The sequence below is a fragment of the Ammospiza caudacuta genome, chromosome 3 (assembly GCF_027887145.1).
Source record: "Ammospiza caudacuta isolate bAmmCau1 chromosome 3, bAmmCau1.pri, whole genome shotgun sequence".
Classification (NCBI taxonomy): domain Eukaryota; kingdom Metazoa; phylum Chordata; class Aves; order Passeriformes; family Passerellidae; genus Ammospiza; species Ammospiza caudacuta.
Genome location: NC_080595.1, coordinates 40,410,254 through 40,437,511, shown reverse-complemented (window position 1 = coordinate 40,437,511; position 27,258 = coordinate 40,410,254). Strand labels below are relative to the sequence as shown.

Here is a 27,258-nt window from a genome sequence, read left to right as displayed (position 1 = left end):
ACCACAGTGAAGGTTACTAGGCTTCAAAAAAACCAAAATGATGATTTATTACTACTGCAGACAAAACTACAGTGATACAGAATGGAAGTTTGCATTCTAAGGAATAAAATACATTATGCATCTGTCAAAATATATAAGTATTTTGTTATTGTTAAGCCAAGAGGTTTAATACCTGATTTCATCTGATGCAGTACTGTCATCAGCACTGGCCCAAAATTCATCACAACTGTCTTGTAGTCCAGAATCTAAAAATATTCCTGTAGACTTCAGCAGCATTCCTGCAATATCACTGTAGCAACAGAAATGGTGGAACTTCAGAGTTTATTGAGGTAGCATGGCATCTTATACTTCTTCCTTCTTAATGCAAGAGAGCTGTTTCCAAGTCCATGTACAGAAACAAGCAGCACCTTGGGGCCCACAGAAGCCACCTGCACCTACTGCATCCTACACCTATGGCCACTGCAATAATCCATACATTCACAAAGACTAACAGCTGCTTCATGACATCTCAAGAAGTCCCATCTGGGAACCCCAAACAACTGCTGACTTGAATACTCCTCTGATATAAAACAACACCATAAGTAGAGGAATTAAATAAAGCCTACCAAAACAGCTTTCCAGCTTGAGCTTCACCTCCTCTTATATAAGGAGTTATTTCTTTGGTGAAATTCCATTCCTCCTCCAACAGATTTTTTAAACTATGAGATGCTTGAGGTAACTGCTGCAGCATTTGGATCCAGCTTCGCATATAATCAAAGTAAACCTGAACAAGGACACAGATCATTTAAACAAATATTGTTACACAAGGTGTTAAGGACTAGAACTTCTCAAATCAATAGACAAATGCAGTACTATACAATTTTTAGAAGGTATTTCTACAATAATTTTCATTTACTCCAACTGAAAATGAGCTCCATGTTTTCACACAGAAGGTGCAATTTATGACTCAGCAACTATTAAGTTCTATGTCTCCACAACAGCTTCCTGAAAATATTGACCACCTTGCTTGCTGTGCTGCTATTTACCATTGTATTAGTGAATACTTATAGTAGCCAGAGGACACACAGTAGCCAGTGTTTTTAAAGCCTGAACTGCTGAAAAACAGTCTCTAAACCTTTTATTAACTGGATTATATCAAAAGGTTTTATCTGAACATACCCTCCTGAATATGGATAAGTGCTGTGAAAAGGTTTCTGAGATTCTACATTACACTTGCTGTTCCTTTATATCAAGTCTTATCTCTCACCTTTATTTAATTACTATTGTTTTAAACCAATATAAAAAAATCCAGGTAAGTTCAATATTTCTTTAACCATCTGCCCTTCAGGATTATACTGAACGCAAAAAATTACCTTTTGTTTCAGTTCAATAATTCATAGCATCCCTCCTCAAAAATGGTTAAGATACTTTCTATTGGTTTCAGGTATTTTCAGACTACACTGTAAAAATGCCAAGATCATAGAATCATGGAACATTTCAGGTTGAAAGGGACCTTAGGGATCATCGAGTTCTAACCCTTATCTTTCAGAGGCCAAGTGTTTTTCTTAAAAAGACTGCTTTAACCAATTGCATCAATGAATACACATTAAAACAAAGGAATCAATTATGCATTAATGCAATGCCAATAGATAATGATACAATGTTAGCAAAAAAAAAATTTTATTCAATATTAAAAAGTTCAAGCTTTAATTTGTTCAAACTTGAGTTCAAACAAATTTGTTCACATTTGTTCAAACAAATTTGTTCAAACTTATGGAATTTATAGTTCTACATATGAACCATTTTTGGTAAATACAGGCAATTTACGAGTATATTGTCTCACAGAGAAAAACCCAGTATTGCTAAAACAGCACTGGCCTGTATGTTACCTTTACAAGTCCATTAAAACAATAAAATTGTATCAAAGCAGGGAAAGGAAAAAAAGAAAAAGGCAACCATCCCTAAAAGGGACAACAGACTTCTATTAGCAGTATTCAGATCAACACACCTAGTTGAGCGCTCTTTTTTGAAGCTTACCATTAACATTTTATGCAAATCCTCTTCAAAAGAATCAATGTTGCAATCAATCTTTTGTAAATCATCCAACACTTCCCGTAACATGAACTGGTAATATTGCTTCATTAAGAGTCCACCCTTCAGAACTTCTTTACACTCTCTCACTAGCTGCAAGAGAAAAACCCCAAAACTGCCATCAGTCAAGACATTACTCTTAAATTCACCCCTTGTCAGCCCAGTTTGTCTAAACATGTTAGTCTGCCACTAAATAATTTCTACAGCTTTTTGAAACAAAGGCAGTTGCTCTACACATCTGCAGCAAAGATGTCACTAGTTCTCCAGGATTATTGCAATCCCATTATTTGCCACATCACTGTAAATGGAGATGGAGGCAGATGTTTCAGACTTACTCCCTGCACAATGCCACAGCAAGCAGCTTACTGGATAATTAGCTTAGAAAGGGGCAAAGGGGCTCACAGTCACGAAATCACCACTTTCAATGGAAGCAAGTCAGGAAAAATAAGCAATGTGCTTAACATATGCTTAAAGAAATGTTTTACTGCAGTGAATTCACTGTCAATCTCCTGGGCAAGTGCCCTCAATTCCAAAATCCATATAAGACTGAAAATGATTAGTGGGTTTTTGTTGCTTCCTTGGGCAAAGCTAACATGATCAAAATTCACTTTTTAACTGCAGAAGGCGTGGCCTTTGGAAGAGCTGTCATGTCTCCATGAAAGCTTAGTCTTTATCTATTTCAAGAGACATGCACAACCACAGGTACAGGAGTACACAGGAGCAAGGATCATTTCAAACCTACACTAACAAGTTAATGCCTTTCTTTCAGAAGCTCTTCAAGTGCTAAGTGTGCATTCTGAGATCATCATCAGTCTTCAAGTTTGACAAACCCTGATTTTTTTTCTGAGGGTCAGAGAGAATGGAATTGCTGGAATTAATATGCTTTTTTAAATCTTCTATAATGGCTCTCCTGGCAAAGTAATATATCAACAGAGTGGACTCAATCTATGAGAAATAATAATGCACAAAAGCAGAAAACATACAAGAATGTTATTAGTATTACAAGAGTCTCTGGAATCCTTTACAGGCCAGAACACATTGTATTGCACTCCTTGATGTGCAGAGGAAAACGGACAATAGTCTGAATTATGCAGTTTAAAATTTACCAAGTTTGGCGAAAAAGGGTAAAAAAAAGTAATTTTTATAAGGTGGAAATCCAAATGGACACTTTTATATCCCTAACATGTCATATACTTTAAAATTAATGTCCTTCTTCACTCCACTCAATCACATGCAGTGTACTTTCTGTTAACCTATGGGGTTATTTTTTCCCTTCAATGCATACCCATTCCAAAATAAACTTGAAAAACTTCATTAAAAATTGAGTTTATTTAAATAATACTCTTCTACAGGGGTATGCTATTGAGTAACAGAATATAGGATTTACAAAAAAAACAGCAGAGTAAATCTTAGTGCCAACTTTTGAAACTGAAATTCACAAGGCAGTGGCCAAACAAAATTTTGGTGTACAATGAGCACATGAAAGAATATACAGCTTAAACTGAAAATATTATCACTATTATTGGTTTGATGGGTTGCTTTTTGTTTAGGTAGTTTATACAACGAATTATTTTCTCAAAGCAGGTGGGGCAAGACAAACACCACCACATTTAACAACCAAACAGAAATAACCCACATGCACATACACACATCCACCTCTCAACACAAATGCTGAATTTAAAAACCATCTTGAACTGTTCAGGTACTAAACTGCCATTAAAACATAGCAGCTCTCTCCAATAACACCCAATTATCAGGATTACAAAAGCTAGTACTGAAAGTAAAACATGGACAAAAAGGAGGAAGGCAGCAAGAAAGAACAGGAGAAAAGGCACATTGTAAAAGGCATATAATCTGCCTTAGTTTTCTTTTTGCGTATATACTTTTTATTGAAAATCATATTAATTTTTTAATACAATTGACTTCCTAGTAACACAAAAATTTAATATCACCTTGAAAACGTTGAGTAACAAGGCTACCATACCTGATACATTCACACAGTACTGCTACATATTTCCAGTGGTGCCAAAAAAGCAAGAGACATTTAAAGGTCTCAGTGCCTCAAATAAGATTCACTAGGTCAATCACTACAAAAACAGACTCTGCTGTGCTACTTGCATACAAAGAACAATCAAGATGGTAAGACCATCTAACAGAAGGAAATGGAACAGTGCCACTTCCAGAATGCTGTGCTGTAGCACCAGCCCTCCTTCCTGAATAATATTTTGAAAGAATTGAAAAATTTTATGTCTCCAGTTAAGATGGCCCAGCTGTCTTGAGTTGTGTACAAGTTTTGCACCCCTGCCCAGTGGCCAAGAGAGCAGCATGACTGAAGACAAGCGAGTTGATCATATTTCAGATGGTCAGCTTCTGAGGGCTAGAGAGTGTGATGCAGGACATTGATGAGGTCCCCTCTCAGCTGTCGCTTCTCCAGGCTGAACACGCCCAACTCCCTCAGCCTTTCCTCACAGGAGAGATGTTCCAAGTCCCTAATCATCCTTGTCCTCCACTGGAGCCAGTCCAGGAGCTCCATGTCTCTCTTGTACTGAGGAGCTCAGAACTGGACACAGCAGTCCTGATGCACCTCACTAGGGCTTGAGTAGAGGGGCAGAATCACCTCCCTTGACCCACTGGCAATGCTCCCACATGATAATAAAACAACCTAATTTGGGGATCAATTAATTGTAGGAACCAGCTTATAGAAAGTTGGACAAGAGAATCTCTAATCCAGTCTTCTCTGTAATTCTGTAATAATCTGTGCACTTGCAGAATAACACAGACTCCTGGACTCTTCAGCTTCATGAACATTTTAGGAATTATAATTCTTCAGGAAACACAGATCTATTTGCAAAACATCCTCCACAGCTCCCTTGCCTATTCATAAATATTGTGTGGGACAGGAAGCATTTGCTGAGTTGAATTCATTTTTTAAATGTCATTAGTAAGGCAGGATCCACTACCAAAACAGTCTGGTACAAACATATTGTTTTCCAGGAGGAAAATGTAATTTTTACTTAACTTGGAGTCCAGAAGAAGCACACAAAATGTTAAGGGGGAAAAAACAAAATCACCTCCATTTCTGAAGGATACACTGTGCATAATAACAGAGTATGCTATGCAGCAGATTACTCTGTGACTGTTAAGGCTGAAATTGTAGGCTTCAAATGGGGAGAGCATAGGGCAGGAAGGAAGAGAGGACAAATTTATTTGGGACCACAAAGTAACACAGCAATGGATTTTAGATCAGCAAGTAACTGGGATGTGAGATCATAATCAGTATTTAGATGTTTACTCCTGGAGATCATCTGATAAAACCCCAATTTGGTTATGCTTGCCAGGATGTAGGGATATCAGATGAATTTAGTAGGTCCTAGACTATAGTTTGAAAACTGGCATTGATCTAAACAGCCTTCATTGTACCTGATCAGCCTCCAGAAAATAAATCCTTATACAATACTCTCAACCAGTGACAAGACTGACAGTCTTGGGTCACCACCCACAGAAAATAATACACTAGGCTGGGGAATATTTTTTTTTAAATTTCATTTTTCTTCTCAATTAACTTACACTACTATGTGACTACTGCATGTTAGCAGATGTCTTCACATTCACAAAAGAAAAAATCAAAGAAAAAAGAGAAATACAGACCCATAAAACTACCTATATTGCCTAAGAAACTCAAACAGAGGAAGATGTGCTAGAGAAGTTTATATAGCTTATAATGCAAATGGAATCGATACCATCTATTTCTGTTCGCTAATAATATTTTGAATCACTGGTTTCAATATGGAAGCCTAAATCACAGAGCTGTACATGACTAGCTATTTATTATGCAAAAAAACAGATCTCCATATGAAATACAAGACTATTTACAAAATTATTACATAATTATACCTTGTAATTTCTGACAATAATCCTCTTTAAACTGATACCATATCATAATGAAATGACAAAATATTTCAAACAGGAAATACATATTAAAAAAGAAATTGAAGCAAACCTGTTTAATACTCAAAAGAGATGGTTCCCCAGCAGGTCTTTGTTCCAACCTCAGCTTGAGACATTCATGGATAACATTGAGCAGGACCCGGCAGAGAACCAAGAATGCCGGTTCAAAAGATGGCAAGTCCATGGATTTCAACTCCTCCCATGATACACCACTGCATTTTTGCTCGCAACAAGGTGGGAAATTTAGTAACTGCACATAATCTGAACACAACATGGGATCTGGAAATTCTGAAAACTGTAACAAAAAATAGGTATCATGAAAGGAAACTTAAAAATAGCATGCACAGAAGTATGTTTTTAAAAAGTCTATTAGCTGGCAAGTCAACCACACAAGTTTCAAGTTTACATCACTGGGAGATTTTTATGTTAACGTTTTTTAAGGATCATCAGGCTCAGGAAAAACAACTATGGACCCTTTGGAATGAACAAAACCACTTTACGTTTCTGTTATGACATCATCTAGAGAAACAAGTGTATGCTAAGCTACATCAGGTACATAACCTCATTCCTTTTCAAATACATAATGCATATATTAACATAAAAAACTCCACATTGTAAATGAATGCAATATTCAAAAAATGTCACTAGCTAAACTAAGCAAAACTACTGAAAAAGTAACTTTTGAATTTAGGTAGCTTTTAAATTTAAACTGTTTAAAAAAGGAAGATGAAATATAGACATCAAGCTGGTTTGCTCTTTTGGGGATTTTTGTTTGGTTTTTTTTAATATTATACTTATTTTTCATTTAAATTAAGATTCCATTTAAATAAAATTACTTTTCTAATTAGAGAAAATAATTGAGACTCTATGAAATAAACATCCTAGAAATCTGTGTACCTTGTGATAACATTCTAAGCAAGGCTGTACATGGAGGTACTCTGGGGTTTAATTTAGAAGGAAAAGTTGGACTGCAGAATGCGTAGCTCCTAAAGATAGCAAGACACTAGTCATCATTTAAGGATAAACTTTGTTTCAGATTAGGTTTGTTTTCTTCTTATTCCCATTTCTCAGCTGCTAACTATGACATCTGAATATCCTTCATTCATACAGTAGACATAATTAGCATTTTCTAGGTTTTTCTTCAGCCAAATTTAAATAACATCACTACATAAGGGAGAAAAACATTACCAGTAATTAGATTAAGACAATGATAAATGATAAAACTACTGCCTAGAAAGTTTAAAAAACCTTTTAAGCTCATAATCTAGCAGAAAATTAAAACACGTATTTACAAACATATCTTCTTAATGGAATGTTAATGTCTTCTTTTTACTCTCTTTAAAAGGAACATATGGCACCACAACAGCATCAGAGCTAAAGATTTTTATACAAGAAGATTTCATTAACAAACAGATCATGAAAATACTACATTTCCATAGTACAAAAAACCCCCTTAAGAAATAGAATCCTCATGGTGATGCAAATATAGTTTAGGGAAATTCAGTTCCTATAAAAATATTAAAGAACTAGTCTATGAGCAAGAATTACATAGCCAAATTGAATAAATTTGCAATATTCCCTTCTAGCATCAAGGATAACAGTAAACAACATTAGGGCTTAGTACTAGACACCTAAATTTTTATTTTTCAATCTAACTGATCTTAATCTTCTGCAGGCTCAATCTGAAATATTTCAAATACTTCTTATAAAAACCTCAAGAAAAACTCTAAGGCATTTATTGAGAGTGTACAAAAAAACATACTCCAAATTGCAGCCAGTTGAATAAACAACAGAGTACACAAGCTTAAATACATTCTATTAAAATAATATCTGATCTCATATGCTAAGTTCAAAATAGTATTCATCTTCATCAAGAATGAAATTGTACAACTTCTATACAGAATGGACTCTATAATGCCTAGAGCCCTGTTAAAGTATCAGAGCCTACAGAGGAATCAAACATGTTTTAGAAAACATTAGGACCAGGAATATGTATAAAGATTTACACATATTTAGGATGAAATGAGCATTAAAATGTATACGGTGGAAGAATCCAGAAAGCACATTTTAGATGTGTTTTAGACACTGTTTAAGCAACAATAGAAACAAAAGTATGTCCAGAGACTTAGAAGTATACACATAAATACAGAGTCAAGTAACAGAAACTATAAAGATTAACAGAATACTAATAACTCTGTCTGCATACAAATACCAAACAGAACTGCACTAAAAAAAAGACACTACATTCAAAGTTCGGTCAGATGCAAAGACCAAGCAACTGAAACCCATCTCTTCCATTTTAGTATAAAGTCATCATTTGCTGCAGTAAGTACCTCAATTCTGACAGAGTTGTTTGTGGCTTTTTTCTGGTAAAGTCCTTCAAATGTTGGTGCAGGAAAGAAGTTGACAATTTATATTTAACATACACCTTTACTAAAAATCATTACTTAAAAGAGATTAATTACTGAAAATGAACATTCAAAGTAGTTACAAGGCTAGAGAAGGGAGAAAAGATTAACCTTACATCTTATACAAGTCATCCAACACTACATTACCAGAAAGTCTAATTCTCTGAAGCTGCAGCAAAAACTCTAGCTACTTAATCTTTCACTAACTTGTTTTGAAAATGCTTATGCAGTCAAAACTTTTGAGGTATTTAGCAGTTCCAAAAATATATTCAAAGTCCATTTTCAATACCCCCATATTATGTCTTGTTTACTTTGATTTTTTTAATTTATTTCAACCTATATATATATATTAAGGTGAACTTTCTAAGTGTATGTGGTTTGGGGGTGCTTTTGGTTACTCTAACAAGATACGTGCAAGTTTGGCTTAGGCACTTGACTCTAAGGAAATGTTCACGCATTTCTAATGCAAATTTTCTAAAGCACAAGCTGAAACCAATTAACGAATAAATAAAATTTCAACTAATAGCTTAATTTCTACAGTAATATCGACACTAGTAACAGTACAAATAAAAATCTTTCAAAATTAAATAACTTTATATTTATAAATTTATTCATCCTAAAAAAATAACTTCTAAGGGAGATCAGCAATTCTTAGTCCTTTTGCAAATGTGACAGTCAACATTAAGAGATCTGCAACATTTTGAAGACCACATATGATATCCATTTCAGAATGGGCATGTTGGCTAAGACATGCCTTTGTCCAGAATTCTCAGAATTTTGCCCAGAATTCTCAGTGCCACTTTACCAAGGAGATCAAACAATCCTTACTACCAATTTTCCTAGCATAAAAATACCTACAGGTTAGATAACAGTTTATATTAAGAAACAATACTCTGCATTGACAGAATTAGTGACCACATCTTACAATATGAAACTACTGTACTTCACTTACTGCTTAATTCCTACATTGGTTTTATTAACTCAGTCATTCTTAATTAAGAATATAAAATTACCCAAAAAAAAAAATTTAGTTGAAAGCCAGCTAAAGAATGCAACACTAACATGACTTGTTTTCACAGATTTCAAGGTTGAGTCCATTCATTTATGCCACCTCTCCTCAAGCATAATGTGCCATCACAGTACTTCATTTGTGTAGACAAGAAAAACCATCAAAAAAAAAAAAAAAACTAGTGACATTTTTATAAAGAATGTCTTGCAGAAAAACATCCAGTCTTGAAGACAAGAAAAATTACCACCTCCATAGCTGATTTTTCTCAGATTCAACTGTTGTGCCTGATTTTCCACAGTGATTTTTCTGACTTGTTGATTTAGACATTAGAAAATATAATGAACAAAAATGTTGTCACAAAAATGTCATTTCAATTATGAACAATAACACAAATTCAGTCAAACGACAGATTCATTTCCATGGAACAAAAACTGAGCTCATAATCATAGTATATATTGTTTTTCAAAAATCAACTAAGCAACCAAAATGTTGGTAAGATCCCAATTCTTACATTTTCAGTTAGGAACAACACAGCAAGGAGGTGCTCCTGTAATCCATTTACACCAGTAACCTACCTCCAGCTGGTGATCACTCCTTACTAACGCCATACGGGCCCTTTGCAATGAACCATGCATTAGCTTGTGCAGTCTTAAAATCAGTTTCCTCAACCCCATTTGCTTCAGTGCTTTATCAACAAACGGCCTGTAAATAGAGGTCAAACAGTGTTGGCTGCAGCTTCCCTCAGTGCTGCATTCTGGAATAACCCAGGAAGTAGAGTCATCCTCAGATTCAAGCCTATCAAGCCTCCTTGAAAAATGGTCCTGAAAGTCAAAATCTGGCTTATTAGTAAAATTGTTCTTGATGGCTTGTCTGAGTTCCTCAACATTCTCCTCAGAGATTTGTTCTTCACCATCACTCTCTTCTGTGCATGTTCCTGAGGACTCCTTTACTTCTACTTCCCTATCAATGTCTTCATCATCTGGATCATTGTCCTTAGACAGTCGAGGAGAAGGAATTTCAAACACTGGCCAGCCAATGTCAGACAGATTTTTGATGCCCAATACAGTCCCCATAATCCTTAGTTTCTGGTTTAAGTCTTTTGTAATATTTAACCATAGACAGAGTGCCTGCACCCTGTCTTGGAAGTCCTTTGCAGCATACTTCTCGTAGTCCTTTTGAAGAGCCTGCAGAGATGGATAAAGTGCTTCTATGTACTCCAGCAGCTCCATTATTCGCTTTACCTGCTCAAACGAGACCCGCTGCCGATGGAGGTGTTCATGGTAACTCGAGTAACCCAAAGCACTAGTTCCATGTGTTGATTTGCAAACTCCTTCTCCTGAAGTACCATTGAGACTGGCTCCATTTTTTACAGAGGAGAAGTCTCCATAGTCCACTTTGAAGGTGAGGATTTCATTGATGATATCGGGGATAGCTTGACGAGCTGCATAGAGATAGAGGTCTTGGTCATTAATGCTCCGGCCAGCATGCCAAGCTTGCAGCTCCAGCCAGATCAGTTCATTGGATCGGTTCAACCAGACAGAGGAGGTGTTTTCCTGTCCCCTCTGCTCCCTGTCCTTTTTCTTTGAGACTGAGGTAAGTTTTAACAAAAGCCGGAGGGTTTCAAAGAATTTTAACCGGTCTGCCGGGCAGTCAGTCCTAGAAGTCTGGCGTGTAGTTCTGGGTATTGGCATGGGCACAGAGACTGGAAGCTTAGCATGGCTACAGCCAAGGCTGAGGTAAGGCTTATTGAGATCAACATCTGGAATTGTTTTTTTTGGCAGAGAGCCACCAACTGAGTCTAACATAAATGAGCACTGCACATTTTTCTTGTGATCTCGTTCTGTTGTCCTTAGGGCATCTCTGATCTTTTTCCCTTGCTTATAGCTGTGCTCTTCCACATTCTCAATGGTTTTCCCATTGTCTTTATGCAAAGACTGAGATGGCACACTCATCTTTTCTGTAAGCAAAGAAAAAACAATGTGACTGCAGCAACAAAAACAAGCATATTTCAGTTCAGTTCCCAATCACTTTTCTTAGGTTGAGCATAAAAATGTTTAATATCAATAAAACAAAACAGGCAGGGATAGAAGTAAAATGTAATCTTACTATTAGAAGTTACCACTACTATACCCTAAACCAAAGGATTTTTTCTTTTTCTCTTGCTTTACCTTTTTTTGCAGAAAGGACCTCAGGGAATTCTCATCTTGAGCATCCCAACAAACATGGTGTGACCAGAAATTAAACAACTAAGTACCAAAAGCACAAGAAAACCAAGCTCCTAATTCCCAAAATTCTTTCAGTTATCTAAATAAAGATACTTTAAATCTTGTTTGTAAACATCTAAAAAGTTATTTCAAATTTATTTTTATAATGATTAGTTACATCCAACCAACCTCTGACATACTTCTCTTACTGAAGTATAGCCATTCAAACTCAATAAAAGCATATGCATACACATTCAAGGTCAACAACTACTCCACAAGGTTTTGGGGTGGCTTTTTTTTCCTCTTCATAATAGAAATTAACTGTTCTGAGATGGTACACACAGGCAAAGTTAAAAAAATAAAACCAACCATGAACTTTCCAGAAAAAGATACTTTACACAACACTATCCAATTAATCAGGGAAAAAAAACTCAAACATATTTTAAGATACTCATGATAACAAAGAAAAGGATATTATCATGCCAGAAGTAAGAATCATTCCCCTCACAAATAGAAAAACCTTGCTCCAAAAACTCTAAATCTATAAGCAGGGATAAACAATAACTCCTTGTTTCTCATAAAGGTATCAAACTTCCACGTGTGCTCAAAAGCAAAGGCTAACAATGAAATATAATACATTATATTTCTTTAGTATCACAATGTCTTTGTTTAGAAACTAACTCTTTTTTAAGGCACATAATGATAAAACAACAACAAAAAAATCATCAAAAGCAAGAAAAGTTTACATAACCACTACATACAGGGTTAAAATAGAGTTAAGGTTGCAACAGAAGAATTTTACTGGCTTTTAAATGTGCCTTTTAGTGAAGTTAAAGAGGATTAATAATTCTAATGCCTACAGTTAACTGGCAATAGTAACAGGATTTTTTGTATTTTCATATAAGGAAGAGGTATTTTGGTGAATACTCTCTTCAGTGATGTTATTTGGAGGTTGCATGAAGTGAAAGGGAAATAGAAAATTTGGAAAATGTTTGTGTTGGCCCTTCTTTTATTACGAACTTGCATTCCACGGCCCTACGCAACCAAAGAATTTACTGTATTCCCTTATTCACCCCAAACAATTCACCTTTTTCTTCCCTACATTTTACCTCAAAAATGTTACCCTTGCTATACACTCCAATATTTCCTTGTTTCATGTGAAGCAATTTAAAAAATTGCTTCCAAAACATTAACTAGCAATAGTCAAGCTGCCATAACTCTGGCAAATAATTGTTTGACATAGTTTCTTATTTGTTTAAAAATACATTGAACCAACAACAAAACAAACTCACAAAAATCTAGTTGTATTCTGTATGAAAACATTGAATATACAATCTTAAATGGCTTTTTTTTGCACCTATGCAATTTCAGAAACAACAAAAAAAATCATTTTAAGCTAAAATGTTTTATTATGTGGTACCATTACCTAGCAACATTAGGGGAAAAACACATATCAAGTATGGGTTTTCCCCCAGTATCTCCTTATACTAAAGCATCAGAAGCAAGCAGAAGTAACTACACTTTAAGTGATTCACTGACATTAAAGAGTAAAGAATAATCACTAAAAATTGTATTTTGCAATAAACAGCCTGTGAAGTGCTTCAGAACAGGAAAAGTGAGCAGAAAAGCAACTACACCATTACTACAATCACAGAATCACAGAAAAAAGTGATTAAAAAATACTTCTGAAAGTAATTTTTTCCAACTTTCTCCTCAAAATTGGGTTTATTTCAAAACTAGTTTAGCCTGCTCATAATTTTACCCAGTTCCATTTTAGAAATCTCCAAAGATAGAGATCTCACAAGCCAACAATCCCTCTAGTAAATTTCATTGTTTAAGCACTGTCATAGCAAAATTTTTCTTCTAATCCCTAAGAGCCTTCCCTTGTTGCAATTCAAGACAGCTGCCTCGTGTTCTCTCACTGTACCTCAGTATCCAGCTCCACTTTCTGTATAAGTGCACCTCCACCAGGTAACAAGAGGCATTTTAGGGAAGATCCGAGGCACCACACCCACCTTTCGAAGTGGAGCGGCCAGCAGGTCTGCTGACATTATTTTTCTGATGCTTTGTTGACATACGCTTCATCTGGCGGGGTGTACTGGGGGGAGAAGCGCCATAGAAAGTGTCAGCACTTGCTTCATCTGATAACTCCTCAGGGTCAGATTCAGAGATCTTGGAAGTAGCATCTCCTGATTTACACTCGTTCCTGCAGAGAACAAGATAAACCATTACAATCAAGATAAAGACATTTTACTTGCGAGATCTGCTTAAAAAGCTAATTCATCTAAAAATCACAAACACAGTCAACTTCTCTATTTTACAGTCACATCCATGTATACTTACCCCAGTTTTTTTTCATATCCCTAAGGATAAGTTTCCAGTCAAATAAATAATAGGCAACATACAAAGAGGATGGTATAGGCAGTGTCACTAGAAGAACACAATGTAAACATACATATATACGTATCTCTTCCTGAAAAGACTTGTGGCAAGCCTAAACTAAGAGATGCAGTAAATAAACAAAGGTTCAAACATACAAAGATAATGCAGGACATTCAATCTAATCAGTAGCAAGGACAACAGTAGAGATCTTCTCTTCCATCCTCCACCCTCTAAACCCCTCACACCAAAAAGGCAACTTCTAAAATCACTCTCCCACACTTCACAAAACTTTTATCTAGCATAGGAGATCTGAAAGTATTTTTCATAGATTTTAACATCAAGAATACCCTTAAGATCATAAATAAGTACTATCATTCCCAAGTGGTGCCATACGTGGAATTCTCTTGCTTAAACACATATCAGGGAGAACACACACCATTTTCAAAGGAAAAAAAAGAAGTGGTTTACCTCTATTCCCTCACTTACTTCTGAAGCAGGTGTGCAAATAACAACTCTACAGAACTCTCAGTAACTCTTGACTCTAGTAAAAGACACTGAGGCAAAGAAATAGTCAATCTAAATCAGTGCAAGATAGCATCAGTATCTGATAACTTCAACTTCATTCAAATCACAAATTATCTTTTACTTGCTACTATTTTAGGGGCAGACAAGGAATGTTACTCTTAACTCCAGTGAAATGAGTCTGAGTTACTGCAGCAAGAAATATGTCAGAATATTGACAGCTAGTAGAACAGTAGTAAGGCTAACAAAACAAAAACAAAACACAAATACTGTTCTTTTTCTTGGTCTTCAGCTATTAACAGAAATAAATACCTTAGCATGCAGAACAGCTATGTTCTCTACAAAGCCACAGAAACACTTAGTGCATGAAATACTCTTTTCACTTTACTCTTCTCACTCTACTACTTCAGCTTTGAGAAGGCAGGAGGCAAGTTCACCAACTTCTGCAGATAAACTCTTATTGGCTACCCAATAAAAATGACCCAGGTGGTATCACAGCACCACCTGGAGTCCCAGGAGTGCCCTACAATGTGGACATGGTGACAACCACACAAAATCACCAATACTTTTAGTCTGGTTTCCTTGCCTTGGGACATCATGCTGCTGCTGTGTCTTAGCAATGTGATTCAATCAACCCCCACTGTCCAAATATAAAAAATAAGTCTTACAATTGTTCCTACAGATCTTGTGAAAATAGGTGGATGAGTGGGAGAAATGGATCTTGAGCTGGGAAAGTAGAATTCAAGTTTACATCTTTTGGGACACCAGAAAAGCTTTACTTCTGAGAATGTTTGCAAACACTCCTACTGCAAAACAGGCAGAGAACACCCCTCCGATCTTGCTAAAGACAAATCAACCACAAGAGACTAAACCACATAAAACAGAAGTCATTAGTTCCAGCACTTATGGAGCCATTTATTTTTTCAGTGATCTCACTGGCCTGGCAAGGCACAGGGTGGAGTGCTGATGCTCTTGCAGAGTCTGGCAGAACAGATCCTGCAAGCACTCACGTTAGGTGTCCAAGGCAGTTTTAAACTAGGACAAGTTACCTCATTAGGGGAGACCAGTGAAAACACTGTTTTCCTTCTGTTTATAAGTAAGCAATCTCTTTGAAAAACTTAATGATCAAAACCTCTCCACCAAGCCAAACTAACTGATCTTTAAAGAACTTTAGGTTATTTTGGTCTCTATCTCTGGAGGCACTTGAAAGATCTGTAGATGGGGCCCTTACAGGACATGGTTTATTGGTGGACTTCAACGTTACTTTACAGTCAGACTCAATCTCAGAGTGTTTATCAACCTAAATGATTCTATAATTCTACCTTGTTTGTTTCTTGCTATGTCTGATGAGAGAGCATGAGTGCCAGAAGTATCCCAATTACCCTCCAACCTCACACCTGAACTACATATACACCTATACAGCAGCATCCACTATGACTTACTTAACATTCAACCATTTTTGCTGGGTGATTTAGTAAGATGTTCTTTGATAAGAAGCACAGCAGACATCACAAAACATGCAGCACTTGAAATCATATCACAAAACCAGCAATCATGCTCTCGTTCATAACAGATGCAGTCTTGTTAGCAGCTGGTGAGATGATCTAACCAAAGCTGGCTGCTCTGCTTAGAGAGAGAAAGGCACAGGTTGCAAAGCAAGTTTTAAAAATCCAGCATACTCAGTTTAGAGTGCAAAGCCTATGCCTCAACTCAGACCTCAAATCAGTGTCAACACAATGAAACAGTTTCATCAGTGCAAACCTTATGGTAAAAAATGCACCAAATATACAGGGTCTGAGCTAAAGCAGCTACCTCAGCTTTGACATGCTAGGATCAATTTTCCTAATCCAGACAACACCAGACATACACGATCTTCGTCAGCAACATTAGTACTGAAATCAGTTATGGTTTTACAGATTACTGACACAGCATTTGCAATGTTTTTGTGTTATTTACCATCATGAACAAACCATAGACTAATTAAACCTGCCAATCTCTAAAACGCAGTGCTGGCAAACCTGAATCAGATTATTGTGTTGGTTATTAGACAGAATTGATGGTTCCTAAATACTGTTGCAACCAGGGTTGAGAAACATTAATCAAGGCTAATTTCTTCTTAGCTATCAAGATATGCAGGTTTTCTCCCCCACAGCCAGTGAGAACCATCCAAATCTCAATCAGGCTTACACACAAAGTGAAAGCCAGAAATGTGACAAATGCAGTTACTATTTGCCAATAGCAGCCTAAACCAAATCCCTACTAGGAAAACTAGAAGTGTGTAATTTTCATATTCTATTCACAGGTTCCCGGTCTCAACTTTCATGAGAAAAATGCTTCTTGGAAATTTACCCTTGGAATATAAGAAAGACTGTAGCCAGGATGCATAAATCACAAATATTGTAAAAGTTCTAAGAGCAGTATGGTAATAACAACAACCAAAGCAAAACACCTTGACAGCTCTGAAATGCACCAAAAACCCCCAACAAACTGAGAATGTTTCCAAAAGTAACTATTGTATGTTATAACAGGGTGCATTTCAACCAGAATCTGAAATGACAGAATGCATAATTTCTTTAATTTGCACTTCTGGATGACAACAGGATTTGTTGGGTTTTATTTTTTTGCTAAGTAAAAGTGATGGCAATGTATCTACAAATCCAGATCAGTCATGAAAATCAAGATAATTCTTGTAGATTCTCAAAGGCCTGCAAACAAATATAGGAAGGGGGGATAGAAATTAAGGCATGAAATTTGAAGCAGCAGGGCAGGAAAAAAAAAGTCTCGTAACCACCACTACTGATAAAGGCCACAATCTTTGGAAAAATACATTCATTTATCACTAAAAAAAAATCAGCAAATTAAAAGACCACTGAGGATCACAGGGAAATGTTACAATACTTAGGCTGAAGTAGGAGGAATAAGATTTTTAACCAGCACAAAATTTTGCAGTTTCCTGAAGTATCATGCAGACTTGCAAAGTTTGTAACAGCCATTAACAAGAGATCATCCTAAAAACTGTGACAGCTATATGGGGGAAAAAAACATCTTTTTACTCTTCCCTTCTATCAGCTACCCTCATCATAAGCAGGAGTTCAAATACATCAGGCACTTACATAATGAACTCCGGTTCAGCCACTGCTCATCATCCCACAGGCAGGTTCAAAGCCTGCTGGGGATCAGAGCAGCAGAGGTCAATGGCCTGGACTACAAGCACATGGCAGTAAGTTTGAGTTCTGCAGTTACCACACAGGAGCCAGGATCATCACCCACCACAATGGTCTGGCAGCTCTGCACTCCAGACACTGCTGCTGCAAACAGCCTCCTGCAGATTCAAAGACATCACACCATGCAGGAATCAGGAAGGCTCTTTCTCAACACTTCTTACAGCACCCTGCCACTTTCATACAAAGAACTGCAATATCTTTACAGGGTCCAGCCCCAAATTACCAAGTACCAGCTCCTGACATTCAGTGGCTTTGATTTAAAAGCAAAGTATCTGTTTTTCAAATATATACTCCTTAACTCAGATTCAGCTGGATAATTAATGCAGGAAGACAAAGCTTCATTAGTCTGTTCTTAGTAAAGCACGTTCCCAGTCAGAAAAAGCAGCAGAAAACACAGGCACTACACACTGCCAAACACATCTTGTTAAAGTTAAGGTAGCTCTCCCTAAAGGCAGTTGCAACCAGTCTATTTCAAACAGTATTCTGACAAGAACTGTCATCACCCAACAGCTGCTGGTAATACAAAAAGCCTACACAATTTTTAGGTACCCACCTTTGCACCTGTTAAAACAGAAAAACTCTGAAGTATTCAGTCAGTGCTGCTAAACACCACACACAACAAAACTGGAATCAGAAGCCCCAGTTTCTTTGGGGCAGTACTAGGTTTCATTTTGTTGCAGAAGAGAATGTAATGTTAGTCCTGGACCTACAGCTCAAGGAAGGAACGTCACTAACCTATCAGTAGCACCTTGGGTATCAAAGACTGAGGATTAAACAACCTAATCAGGAAAACAAGATGGAAAATCCTGAAGTTCTGCTACAGTACGGGACAGCTACCAGGTGTAAACACATAGTGTTACATTCCAACGTTAGGAAAGATAATGCACCACTGCATTTTAACCACTTTTTAAAAATTATGTTCTGAAGGAAGCTGTAAACTCAAATAAATGGACATGGTTCTGACAGGTTGCCGAACTGAAAGCAGAAGCAACTAAAAATCCAGCTTTGGATAAGGTATTTTCAAAGATCTGCTACACGTGTGAATACAAAAATGAAGTGTTTGATGCTACTGTATTTACTATAAACTGCCCTAAGTGCAGCAAATGGAAATCTTCAGTACAAGGCAAGGAAAAGATCTTGTTGGGTTTTTTTTTCATTACATTTTTTATTACAGCACAGCAGGAATTTGCACACAGTATGTAAAAATGAAGCTGTATTTTTTTGCTATACGCACCCTGTTTAAGTCTGGCACAGCGCTTACAGGAAGGATATTTCAAATTATGTTTTAAAGAAGATACAGTACCAGCATAAAAATTTCAGTTTTAATAAATATTTTAATTCAAATTCAGCTGTGCATAGCTACATTTTTTTTCTCCCAGAGGAATCAAGGGAAGGCAGGATATGTGATCATTTATCTCTGCAGCCTAGGAATGAACAACCAGCATACTGGGGGGAAAAAGCTGATACCTGCACAGGAGTAAAGGAGAGCAAAAAATTTATTTATAACAGATAGTAATTTTACCATTTACTCCTGACACAAAATGCAAAAAAGCACTTGCATCTTTCATCTAGCATGTCTACATATGCAAATCCTATAGAATCTAAGTTTGCATTAAAACAGCTTACAGCAGAGACACTTGTAAAAAAGGAGCAATATTCAAAAAAATTTTATCAAGTATGAAATGTAAAGCTATTCACACAACTTTTTACAGTGAAGACCCTCAGAAATTACCAACACTACAGGCATGGTAAGACGACACAATAAAAAGGGGAACCTGCTCCAGTGCACCTTTTGCTTCCCAGGTTGCACATCCCTGCCCCTTTTGCCATCCCTTCTGCACAGAAGCCAACAATCATGTGACAATCGCCAACCTGACAGTGAACAAACCCATTGGTTTTTTGGTGCACCGTTTACCTGTCAGATGAATTCCCACAAGCAAAAACCCCACAGCCACGCGACAGCCAAGCTCCTCCACTACATCCTTCCTGAGGCATTCACCCTGGCATTCCCTTGTAGAGACACCAGGATGAAGAAGGCAACCTGCTGAGTGTTAAGTGAAATGGTGCCCTCAGTCACTCTCTTCTAGCTGCACATGAAGCAATTTTACATGACTGTCTGTCCTTTCTGCTTTCCAGACACTTTGCCAGAAGTCACCAGCACTCCAGATGCACAGGTATAACCTAAAGTACCAACCCTGGCTCTTCACTGGTGCTGACAAAACAATCCAGCTTAGCTGGAACACCTTTGTTAGCAGGATTTTTCCAACTTCAGCCACTTTAATTTTGATTAGGCAGCTAAATGTACTTAATGTCACACTAGCAAGTTCCATGTGGCAAGCATTCCTAGTTGAGGGAGGGCAAGAGAGGGATGTTAGGAGATGAGAACAGTCATTTTTAGCTGAGTTAGCTGCAAAACCAATGCAGATTTTCACTTGCAGCAACAATAAAAGCAAAATACTTGGGCAGGAAAATGCTTAAAGTGATACTGGTGTAACCATCAAGAACTGGTTGATTACATAATTCCAGTAGCTTTCTTATAAATTAACCTATGAACAAGGGAGTGTGAGCACAGGAATAATGACAGAACCACTAAAGCTTCATTAGTGAATTGTCAGGATGTAACAAACCCTTGAAAAGCCCTGCTTTGTTCACGATTTACACCTTGTTTCTCTTTGAAAACTAACCTGTAGCAGGGTTGCCCAAGTGTGGGCACCCAAGGCTGCTATGAAACCTGTGCCACCCACAGGTTTACACTACAATAGCCCTGCCAACAGTTAAGAACCAAGTACAATAAATTCCACATCAACTAAGGAAGCAACATACACCAAGTATTTCAGCTGCAACACAAACAGTGGCTTGGAGTGAGACTTCACTGTGAGAAAACCACCACAGCTTCTCCAGAAACCACCAAGGACAAAATAAAAGCCATTACTTGGGAAAAGACTAATGTACAGCTTTGAGCTAAACAGTTAAACTGTAATTGATTCCCAGCAACAACTTTTCCTCCTTGGTAACTCTCAATTAAGCTGTTTAATTAGAATGGAAGGACCCAGCAAGTGTGAACACAATTTCTACAGTAGACCTCAAGCACACATTTGACTGGGCATCACAAATTTCCTTAAGAGCACTAATGTACTTACTAGCAAATTTTAGTTTAACACAAAAAATTTAACAGAATGTTCACCTTCTCAAGATCTGGAAGCCACCAGAGTCAGTTCTGTGAATTACTACTACTTTGGCACTTCTCCCAAAATTCTCCTATATTCCTGGGCAGAAGCTTCTACATGTGCTTACTATATTTACAACAGAATGACAATGTCACAGAAAAATCTAACCAAAGTTATTGAAAGAGTGGTTAGGTATTGAAGCACTTTTGGCTGATTAGAACAACATGGTAAACCTCAAAAGAAGAAATTGTCAAACATTGATTCAAGAATAAATTAAACACAATGCAAAGTAGGATTCATCATATCTTTTTATAGCAAGTAGTGATAAGCACTACTGAGACACATTTAAATGATTTAAGGAAGTAATTTTTCTTCTGCAAGTTATACCAACTAGAAATAAGGATAAAAAATTAATAAAATAGAGCTCTCATAAAAGTTTTGGCAGTTCTTTGTGTTCTCATCTCAGAAAAAACTACTCAGAACTTTCAGTTCTTTTTTACCAGCAAATTTGAAAACAGAGAAAGCTTAACTAATTTTTCCATCTTGAATTTTTATTATAAGTTTTCATACAAATTTGAACCATGATGTAACAGCATTTACAGTACATTCATTTCTGAGCTTGCCCCCAATAGATTATTTGATTAAAACTATACCATATTTTATTTCAAAAGTAAAAATGTCTATTTAATTCTACCCTTGCTCTATAATGTGCAATAAAGTGTGAAAGTGTTGATGGGTTTGTTAGGTTTCCACATCCATGTTTAAGCCTGCCAAGTGGGGCTGCAAATGGATCAAAGGTTAGAACTGCAGAAACAAGAGCTAAGAGAGCTTTACCCAGCCCAGTTAGTACCCAGCTCTCTTCATTTAACTACTGATGTTAAAATATTCATTGATTCCAGGCCCCATGCTTCTCCTTTAGTGCTACTTTTTCAACCTCAACTCTATGCTAGCTCATATTTGGGAATTTGAACTGATTTTTTTAAAGTAAGAATCTCTGAAATATGCTTTCCTCACTAATGATGTTTGAGCTCTACATAGTACAGTATCAATCCAAAGGGTAAGTGCTGCAATTAAGCTCTTGGCACCTGCACAGATCAGATCCCAAGGTCTCAAGCCACACATCAATGCAGTAAAGTACAGTTAATTAAGAACTATTTATGAAAAATCTGTACTAACACACCTGCATGGCTTTTCTGGAAAACTTAAGCTACACCAAGAACAGTTACATACTACTGAGAAAAGAGTGTTAGGTTGCTAGGTTCAACTATAAATATATATAATATATAAAAGTGATAAACAGGGAATTGCACAGACCTGTGATAAAAGATAAAAAGAACTGTAACAGCCATTCTCCCCCCACTCTCCCACACACACTCTACTCTTCTGGCAGAAAGTTCCATTCCCAGATAAGAAAAAGCTAACAACTGCTTATGATCCCAAAGTTTCAGTTCATCATTTAGACAAAGGCAAAGTCTACAAGAACCCTGAAGGTGAAGCATTGGAAGTTAAAGAGGTTTTCAATGGAAGCTGCTCTCTGAGCATGGCATGCTGGACTTCTTGTCTGTGAGGTTTGGAAAATCCATGCAATGCAATGGGACTTCAGCCCTCTGCACTGTTTGGAGCATCCCAAAAACTCAGTGGTCACACCCACGGAGAGCTCGACAGCAAGGCCAAGAAGTCATCGAGGCATGAGTAACTGTGGCCTTGTTATCACTTACTGAATGGATGTTCTACAGCCAAAATGGTAAAAACTCTTCCAAATACTGCTCTCAGGAAAAGCAACAGCAAGTAAATCAGCAGCACAAGTAAGCCAAGAGCACCATAAACCATACATTTACACCACATTAGAAAGCAACACATGATACTCAGTAGCACTAAATATCAGAACACAGACAGAGCAGAACTAATTTCCTCCTTCTACCCCAAGACTGCAGGAGACATTCATCAGCACAATAGTCACGTCCTATCTTGTCTGACTCCAGAATAAACCTGATTGGGTTTCATCACAAATTAATGTGACTTCACACACAGGGTTCTTGGACTGGACACAAGTGAGCATTAGTAACACTCAAATTCAGATGTTAAAGACAAAGATTCTCATTTGGCTTTACGTTTGCAGTAAGCCAAGAGTGAGCATGAGACCCTTATCAACTCTTTAAATAAATAAGCTTCTAAGTTATTTTTTAAAATTCAAAAATTATTTACTTAATAAATTACAGACTAAATATAGCATCAGTGCAATCAATATCAGAGAAGAATAAAACTGAAGGAAAGTAACAGTTTTGCAAACATAAACGTTGTAGATGACAGCAAATCCAACCACACAACTGATAAAACAAGCTGAGACTCCTGTGCTGACACAGGTCAACACACTATTGACTAGCAGTTGCTACTATGAAAAATTGTCTGCTAAATGTATTTTGGATGCAGTTTAAAAGAATGGCTTGGATATAATTTAAGAAATGTGGTTGTCATGGAAGTCAAATCTTTATAAACCTCTAAAAATCCCAATTAACTCCCTGAAGTGAGAATTACTGCATATCCCTTATGCTTTCCTTGAAATTGAGTAGATTTGTTTTCATCACAGCAGTTTGCATTCCACAAAGGTCAATATCACTAGCTTACATAATAGTAAAACCAACCTTGACACAGACAGCACTAATTAACAGACATAAAAACAACCCAAGCAGCCACACAACACCAACTAATCCTTACTGCTACAAATGCCAAAGACATCTCAACCAGCACTTCATGTGTGTTTGTGTGTAGGTGGAGCAATCAGTCATTCATTCCAGTCCTGCACATGTAAACAAGAAAATGCAATACATATAGAACAGAGATTACATCTCACCTCATTTAAATGCACGGGGGGAATAAAAGCTATGGCAAAGCTCTATATACTTAAATAATTTTTCCCACTGAAGCTATGATCTTAAGTTAATAAAATAAACTCTTTCACTGCTCATACACTATCAGCCATACAGATAGTCTGGCAAGCAGGAAAATATGTTGAGCACAATTCATGACATAACCTCATGCTTCTCCCAAACCACAGATGCTGCAGACTGACAGCCCCAATTCATTGTCATCCTGGAGACAACAAATCTGACAGACAGACTACTGACAAGTTCCCCAGCAAGGAGGAAGCCTCCACATAATTCACAATTCTGTCCCACTTTATTCACAGCCTTGGTCCTTCCTTCACCCCTTGCACTGGATGTATGCCAGGAGAAAAGAGGGTACAAGCAATCAGGGCACAAGTCAGGGTAGCCCTATGGCTCTTCATGCCTTTGCAGTGCCCCCAAACAAAGGGCAAAGTCCCAACATGGGACATGCTTAAGGCCTCATTTTTCTCTACTGTGGATTTTGTGGCAGAAAATTCTTGGGAAAGCCTAAAACTTGGCTTGGGAAATTTAAAGCCAATGGGTAATAATCAAGAAGCACCAAAGGCATCTGTTTTTATTAGCATTCTAAATTACTCAAGTGGAAACATTTTAGCTTGAAAACTTTCCATTTGTTTTAAGGATTGATACTTAAATGTGAATTCCTCACTAAACCTTTCAGTAGTATCTTTTCACTTATCCATAACCTCTGCATGCTATCCAGGGTCAAAGTGCAATTCTATCTCAAAATCAACATCTGCTCGTAGCTTCCCTGAGCATTTTTCACTTTAGAGCTGTCTCCCCTCTCTCCCCCGCAAAGTGTGTTTCAAGAAAGAAAGGAAGAGCTAGGAAAAACAGTGTGGTTTTGGAGAGGGATTCACAATCAAAAGCTTTTGACTAAGGATTGTGTAATTAAAAAAAAAATAAATTTTGTGTTTGCCTTCAGTTTACAAAACTTACCATTGCATTTATACTCTAACAAGAGACAGAATCCTCACACAAATACAAGCAGATTTCTCACATCAAGCAGTCTCAAAACAACAAATCAATAAGTTTTGTTTATGAAACAAATGTAGGTGTATTGCTAATTCAGAATGACTGAACACTTCTCCACCAGAAATGAACTTAAAGAGAATGCATTATAGCAATGCACTTTGATACTAGCCAGAACTCTTTATCATAAGAACACATTCACACTCTACAAAAAGGATTAAAAGTGATCTGCCATCAAATGGATTTCAAACGCCCAAGCCTGTGTAAAATAAACTGATTTCAACAAGATTCTGACCTCACAGCCCCAAGAATAAACACCTAATGATGATTCCAAAATGTAAATCAGAAGCAATCATGTTTGAAAAAGCTTCAGACACTATACTTGTACTACATTAAAGCAAAAGCAAGTGCTGCATAAAGCCAGAGAGGCAGGTGTGAACTTGGGACACAAAGTACACACAGAAGTGAATCACAGTGGATGCAGTACACGCACTACCCCACACAAATTAAGGCTGCCTAATTGTTTTGAGACATCCCCTTCCCACCCACCAGCTCACTCTGAAATAGCTAATTCAATTTTCATTTGCTGGGTAAAGTTGTCAGCACATTGTCCACACCCACATCCGACTCATATAAACTGTCCTGTAATAAGCAGAATCCAGCAGAGGTCAGAAATGGCCCTGCACAGGAAATGCCTGGGTGTTTTCCATTCAGGCTCTGCAGATTACTCTTCTACATGAAGACAGCCCAGGTCTAGGGTCATGCTCTTGTACAAACTTTATTTTAAATCATTTTCTGCTTAACCTGCAGAATTAGTCATTGAAGAGTCCTTTGAAAAGGAACTTAGAAGCTTACTAATTCAGTCGCCCTGCAGCATCTGTATTTTAAAATATTTCTGTTAAATCTTACAAACTTTATATATATTCTGATTTTGGCCTTTTCATGAGACAAAAACAAATCGTTAATGCACATTAAAAAAGGCATTGTTACGCCCCATAGCCTTGAGCCACACCACAACTTCCCTTTTATTCCATCAGTACAAAACAGCAGCTCACAATACTCAAGAACTCTCTCAGCAACACGACAGCAGATATTTTGCACAGCACACCTGGAACACAATGCACCTGACTACTACCTTACAGTACTAATTGATCACACAAGCGTTTTAAAAACGTTTCCTGAATGCCTCCTAGTGAGAAGTGAAGTGCATCAACAGGATGTTACTTAAAAATGAGAAATAATTGCCACGGCATTAATAACTTGGACTTATGCAACACTTCTGCAGACAGCTGGAAACACTAAACCATAAAGTAATTTGCACCCCCATCACTCAGCAGGGCACAGATGGAGACTTGCAAAAAGCCAATCCGCAGGTCAGCACATTCAGGAGGTGACAGCAGTTGCAGAAAGCTTTGAGGCATCACAACACTTCTTTGTGAGCGCTTTCTCTTTCTTTTTTTTTTTTTTTTTAACTCTCTCGTCTTACAACTATCGACTGCAGCGTTGCCAGCAGCGATACTCCATGACCCCGCTGTTTTACCGGCACGCCAGCGAGAACCCGATTTTCATCCCGGCTGCCATAAACACGAGACAGCCTTGCAAGAGGGCAGCGCTTTTATGGCTGCAGTTCACAAGTCAAGGAGCGCGGGTCACGCTCGGTCAGCGCCCCGCGGGCTCCAGCTGCCGCTCCCCCGCCGCTCCGCAGCCTCCGGCCCGAACCCGGCACCGGGCGGCGGTGCCCCGGCACACCCGCCTGCACTGCTGCGAGGCTGGGGGCGAAGGAAACGATTTGCTTTTAAATGCAAAGCGCCCACAAAACACTGCCTTACCCACCGCAGCCACTAGAGATTTCTTATCGAGCACCGTCTCGCTCCGCGGGCGCTCTGCAGAAGCGCTGAAGCAGCAGCAGCTGCAGCCGCAGGTTCTGCAGCGCGGAGGGGCCGGAGGCACAGCGTGCACCCCCGGCCCGGCGCTCGCACCCCCGCCCGGCACCGCTCCCTGCACGGAGCTCGCCCCGAGAGCCAGCGCTGCCTACTGACCTCCCCGGCGGCGACGGCGGCGGCTCCTCCATGGCGGCGGCGGCGGCGGCACAAACCAGCGCGGCGGTGTCTCTCATGCATGCACCGGCATGGCGGCGGCCCCCGGTGCGCGGCGCGGGGGCGCAGCGAGGAGCGGGAGCAGCGGGAGGAGGGGAGCGGGTCCCTACCCGGCTGCAGGAACGCGGCAGCGCAGAGCCGCCCGCGCGGCCGCCATCTTGGGAACAGCCTCCGAGGGCAGCGGCGCCGGCAGCATCGCTACGGCGCGCCAGGAGGGACCGGCCGCGCCAGAGGCGCCCGCTCCGCCGCGGCCGGGCTGGGGGCGGCTCTCGGTGAGGGTTTCCTCCTCTCGGCCGCGGGGTCGGGACGGGCTGTGGGACAGCGGCGCTTCCCTCCGGCACCGTGGAGATTAC

General features: G+C 38.4%; 1 protein-coding gene across 1 annotated transcript in view; it reads right to left on the bottom strand.

Annotated features, from left to right (window-relative positions):
• Window positions 1-27,033, bottom strand: part of MAP3K4 (mitogen-activated protein kinase kinase kinase 4) — a 63,201-nt gene extending 36,168 nt beyond the window's left edge. The window contains exons 1-7 of the mRNA XM_058801013.1: window positions 26,849-27,033; window positions 13,655-13,845; window positions 10,011-11,392; window positions 6,071-6,313; window positions 2,017-2,163; window positions 606-763; window positions 173-289 (exon numbers count right to left, since the gene is read on the bottom strand). Coding sequence (XP_058656996.1) covers window positions 173-289; window positions 606-763; window positions 2,017-2,163; window positions 6,071-6,313; window positions 10,011-11,392; window positions 13,655-13,845; window positions 26,849-26,925 — 2,315 coding nt within the window. The 5' untranslated portion in view covers window positions 26,926-27,033. The remainder of the gene's footprint in view (window positions 1-172; window positions 290-605; window positions 764-2,016; window positions 2,164-6,070; window positions 6,314-10,010; window positions 11,393-13,654; window positions 13,846-26,848) is intronic.
• Window positions 27,034-27,258: the final 225 nt, after the last annotated feature.